Source organism: Rhagoletis pomonella, unplaced genomic scaffold (genome assembly GCF_013731165.1).
Source record: "Rhagoletis pomonella isolate Grant_MI unplaced genomic scaffold, Rhpom_1.0 Rhpom_scaffold_10695, whole genome shotgun sequence".
Lineage (NCBI taxonomy): Eukaryota > Metazoa > Arthropoda > Insecta > Diptera > Tephritidae > Rhagoletis > Rhagoletis pomonella.
This window is the reverse complement of record NW_023469223.1, coordinates 1-5,502: the sequence shown is the minus strand read 5'-3', so window position 1 is coordinate 5,502 and position 5,502 is coordinate 1. Positions and strand designations below refer to the sequence as shown.

Below are 5,502 nucleotides of genomic sequence, written 5' to 3'. Positions count from 1 at the left end.
AAAACTTGATATTTGGCAGACAGCGTGCGTTCGCGCAGTGCATCGAGAAAGTAGCGCCAGTTCTCCTGACGCAATTGGCGCCACCACATTGTGTTGAAGAGATAGGCATAGTCTTTGAGTTCATCATTCAGCGGTTCGCTTTGCAATAAGCTCGAGAAGTGAAATTCATTTGAATTGAAGGGGAACTTCTCAAGTTCTTGTGATATTTCCAACGATTTTTGACTACGAAAATATATATAATTTTTTAATTACCTCATTACAGTAACATACCTACATACATACATAATACTTATGACGTTAGAAATTTCAGTAAGAAAAATATGAAAATATGAATGTATGTATGTAAATATGTCAGTACCCAATAAACATTCGGCTTGGTTAACAATTCGAAAATGATTGGAAAACCTACATTTTTTTTCGAGTCTCACCTTCGATAACGAATGTGAAATAGGTTAGTATTCGGTTCGAGAACTAGGCCATTGTATTTTTCTTTCGTTATGAATTCGAAATCCAGCCCATTATCGACTTATAATTTTAATGAGAGAGAGTGATTATCTTATATTTCCCTTCAAGAATGAGCTGGATTTCACTTTCCCTCTTGTTACTATGGTTACCATTTTTTTTTCGAACCCATCTCAGTGTAATTCCAATATACTATGAACGTTGGAAAACTGAGATTGGTTATGAGTTGGCTCTCTGTTCGATATTCATATTGGATATCGAAGGTCATTTTCGAACGTTTGCCAAAATGTTTATTGGGTAAATAAACGTAGATATTTGCATGCATTCAGTTTAAAGGCAAAATTACTTACTCTATGAAATTGAAATAGTTTTTCAAGCCATTGACTTTTTCAGCCAAATTCACAGGCAATTCGCTCACAGTTTTTAGCTTTGAAATAAATTCAATGAGACGCTGTTAAACCGATGCATTCAAACTAATCTTACCTTATTTGTTATCAAAACTTTTTTATGGTCCGCAATATAGGTGACGAATTTCAATGTTAGCCTTTCCAGGTCATAACAGACGGCAGCTTTGGTGATATCACCAACGGCTGGAAGCTTAACACCGAGTGCATAGCTCATAAAAGATGTACATTTTTGTAATTCTCTGCTGCTTTCGTAAAGACTTAGAGTTGGCTCAGGTGAGCAAAAAACTTTTAAATTACTTTGGACACTTCCTGAAACCCGAATTGAAGTCCCTTCACATAAGAACGTTGCCGTACGTTCTTTTGGGGAAAGATTACCATAGTAATCCCTGAGAATTCAAACATGTTTTACACTATTTAGTTTGTAAATGTAAAAATCGCACCTCTCCACAATTATTCCGTTGGCACAGTAAGCCTGAATAGTTTCACCGTTTTCAAATACCAATATGTTTCCATGTGCTTTGAAAACTATAGTTTTAGATCCAAAATCCTTTGTAAATAAGGGCGACGGTCCGCCAATATTGAGTGTACATGAATGTACATAGGTACATCCTGATAGAATCGCCAAAAAAGGTATTATCTTATTCAACATTGCTATTCCAGTTTAGTTGTTAATGTTGCACGAATTAATTGAAACTGGTTTAAATTCGACTTGATGTAGAACCTTTTATTCATGCGAACAATTATGTGGCACTTTTTATCTTGGTCCTATACCCATACTTACACATGTATGTAAATACATACGATAGTTTTTGATTGCAAACGATTTAAAGAAATGTAGGTAAACATATACCGAGAGTTTATGAATATAAATAAATAATAATTTCATTCGTTACTGATATTTGTAAACTCAGTGCTTCTTGCTGCATACATATGTATAATATTTATATGCAAATTATATGCTCATATGTATGTGCGTTAGGGTGGTTCAAAAACAGTAAAGTCGGAATTGTAATGCTCTCACCCCCTAGGATTGTTCTGTATCGAAAAAAGTATACCCCTATATTTTTTTTTTGTTTTAAATCAAAAAACATTTAGAGGTCGCTCAAAGCGCTCAAAATTCACCATGTATTTTATATGGGGAAGAAACGTTTCGTAGAAATGATATGGAATTCTTGAATATCAATATTTTTTGATCGGAAAACTCTGGTTCTCTTCAAGAGACTTTCAAAAATAGTACCCAATTGTTTATTCAACGCTTTTTTTAAAACTAACGATTTTTTATTGGGCCGCCCATTGCATTTTTCGGGGTTTTTATGGGTTTTTGGCGGACCTATAAATTATAGTTGCGATGAAAAAATGAAACAATGAATGAAAAAAAAAACAGAGTTTTGCGATAGAAAAATATAGATTTTGCTCAGTGTGCATAACATCTACAAATAAAAAACAAAAAAGGTTTTTCTGATAGCGGTCGCCCCTCGGCAGGCAGTGGCAAACCTCCGAGTGTATTTCTGCCATGCAAATAGCTTCCCTAAAAATACAATCGCACTTCAAGGCGCACGCCACAAATCGGAGGAGAAGCTCGGCCAAATCCTAATGCCGTTTTCGGTACCTTGTCTTTGTGTTCTACGCATAAATACTAAGAAGAGGGCAATGAGAAGGCACAATTTTATGTAGAAACGAAACGCCATAATATATTGTGTAAGCGCCAATCTATTATTAACTATTATTATTATGTCCCTAATCACGTGTATTTGTTCAAAAATTTGTTACATGAGTATATGATTTCCCTGCTGAGTATATATATAAATAAGTATGTGTATATAGGTACTTGCTAAGACTCATTTGTTTATTTATGTACTTATGTATATACATAAATGCATATGTATGTATGTACCTGTGTATGTGTTCAAAGAGATATGTATCCCTTAAAATTACTCAGTACTTGTATTTTATACCCAATGCTTATTATTTTAGATATTTGTTTTTTCCTGCTTCAAAGAACCTGCTTCTCTGGTCGCAAGCATCAAAAAACACATTCAAACTTTTTTAAAGTTCATTACATCCTGTTTCTAGGTAAAAAAAAAAATCAATAAATTACTTTGTAATTTTCATTTTGAATAAAGTTTTTTTTTTTGTTACCATAAAAGCGAGCTTCAAAGGAAACATTTTCGATTTTTTTTTAACTGAAAACAGCGTGCAATAAATGTAAGGAACAACATCAAAATATATTTTGCCATTCTTGTGAATATGGAAATTGATTCCATGACGCAAGAATAGCAAAAAAAGGTGTTTAAAAGTTAATCCAATGATACTATTTTTCCTGAATTCTCCACTCCAGCTTTGAAATACCGTTGCATATCTTTCGCTGTCTCTTTCACTATATTTTAAAATAACATACATACATACTTTTTTACTTAGAACATACTATGAAACATTTTTATATGCTTCCGATTTTAAACTATTCGAATTCCTTTCGAGCGCCATTCATCTAGTACGACCTGAATTGTGCTTTCAGCACCCTCAATCAGTCAGTGCCCTTAGATGCGGGTTAAAATTGCCAGTGAATTTAAACTGTACCCTCTGATCCGAAATTGCAGAGATTTTGCATTATTAAAACATCTTAAGTTTTGTAAAGGAATACCTGGTGCATCACTGGCCTACAAAACAGAGAGAGGAGTGTAGTGATGATCTATTTGCTTTAGCTTTCCGATTTCCAATATTATTAATGTGATCTTGTACCCAACCGATGTAGGTAAAAAATTTCGCAGCCAACACTTTAAGTGATCGGTGGCTTTTCGTAACCATTTTGGATCACTGCGATATTTTCTTTAGTGCTAGTAAAAATACAGTTTAACTTCGAATGAATGGAGATGAAATTTGGTATGCAACTAATTACGCAAGAAAGATATCCCCGAACTGTACGAAAAATAAACGAACACATGCATTGCGGATAATATGTAGAGGTAAATCACGGATAATAGAATCATAAAACAATCACGGTTAATATCTAGATAATAATAATAGTTTGGCGCTTACACATATGTTAGTGTATGGCCGAGCTTCTCCTCCGACTTGTGGCGTCACACAAAGCGGAGGGACCTACAGTTTTTTACGCCGACTCCGAACGGTGATTGTATTTTTATGAGAAGCTGTTATGGCAGAAATACACTCAGAAGTTTGCCCCTTCTTCTAAATTTCTTTTGCGATGTTGCTTTGACCAGGGCTTGAACCCAGGCCAGGTGCGGTTAATATCTAGATGTTACAGGTTGATGGGGGTTCGGATAATCGAGCTTTAACTGTATTTGTAATTACCATCTACTTATGTACTTGTAGCATCGTATCGCAATGATTAAGATGTTATTCGAGAGCATTTTAAACGAATAAAAATACCTGAGCAAACATGTGCTGGGTACTAAAACTAAATTGGCTTTTTCCTTTTATATTCGTTTGGCGCCTAATCGTTGCACTCTCGTGCCCCTTATGAACTATTTTATCGCCCTCAGTGCTGAGTTGCAACTATGAAATGATTTTTTCTAAAACCGTTATTACACTGCTTACTTATTTTTCAATAAAAACAATGGACCAGTCGTGAAGGTCAAGGAACATGGATATACTTTGAATATAGTGCTACTAGGATACCGCATGTTTTGTATGAATATACATATGTAGAGTAATTAAAAGCCGAAGACTGAGATGTAGAAAAATCAAAAACCGAAGCATGATCAATGGCGCGCGAGTTCTTTTCTCTTTCATTTTAAATTTATATACATACTTGCATATCGATGGTCATCTGCAATAACGATATAATTAAAAAAAAAATAAAAACTGTTAAGTAAGTAAGTCTAATCCTTACTATTTATTTACCTTAGTAATCCTTACTACTTAGTTTACTTTTGTAAACTGCATGCCCAAGGATGTGCTATAGATTCAGATTAAAAAGTTTGAAACTTTGAAATTTTGACGAAAATTTGGTTAAAGCTTGGACAATATTTTTATAGAAAAATAACAAAAAAGTTCAAATTGAAAAATATTGTGAATTTTTAAAAAGTCTACAAGTGGTCACCTATGTAAGTCACTGTATGTATGTGTGTATATGTATGTATATTTTCGCCTTTTTTCCAGGGAAGTCCTGCTGATTTTTCTTCACTCTAATCTGATCCTTTATCTATCATACGAAAATTAAATTACTATTCAAAAACCCATAAGAATTTGTTTTTATAGACAACTCTTCCCAGAGCCTAAATGCGTTTTACCCCTATCATTTTCTCAGTGTACATACATATGTACATATGCATGCTTACATTCAAACTACTCCAATGCAAATCGAACATTTTAAAAACGAAACATTTTATTAAAACCCCGCAGAGATTAAAGTAGCCATTTAAAAGTGTTGTTTATTTAACTTATGTAATGTTGCGTTTATAGTTAGCTAGATACAATGAATTATGAATTATTTTTTCATTGTTTATTCATCAGAATACCATTCAGGGTCCCTTTCATTTTCGTCCATATTCAAAGATTCTAATGTTCTGCTAATGGTTGTTGATTCAACATTATCATCATATAGAGGAAAATAATCAACAACCTTGGCTACATCCTCGGGACGGCAGCAAAAAGTATAGCCAAGTGAAGG

At 33.9% G+C, this 5,502-nt stretch overlaps 1 protein-coding gene across 1 annotated transcript; it reads right to left on the bottom strand.

Moving 5' to 3' along the window:
- Positions 1-1,557, bottom strand: LOC118756516 (the record flags this gene model as incomplete). Its single annotated transcript, XM_036491276.1, is given in 4 exon segments — positions 1-222; positions 813-889; positions 946-1,255; positions 1,310-1,557. Coding segments are annotated over 4 exon segments (818 nt in total), but the record flags the coding sequence as incomplete, so codon positions are not given.
- Positions 1,558-5,502: the final 3,945 nt, after the last annotated feature.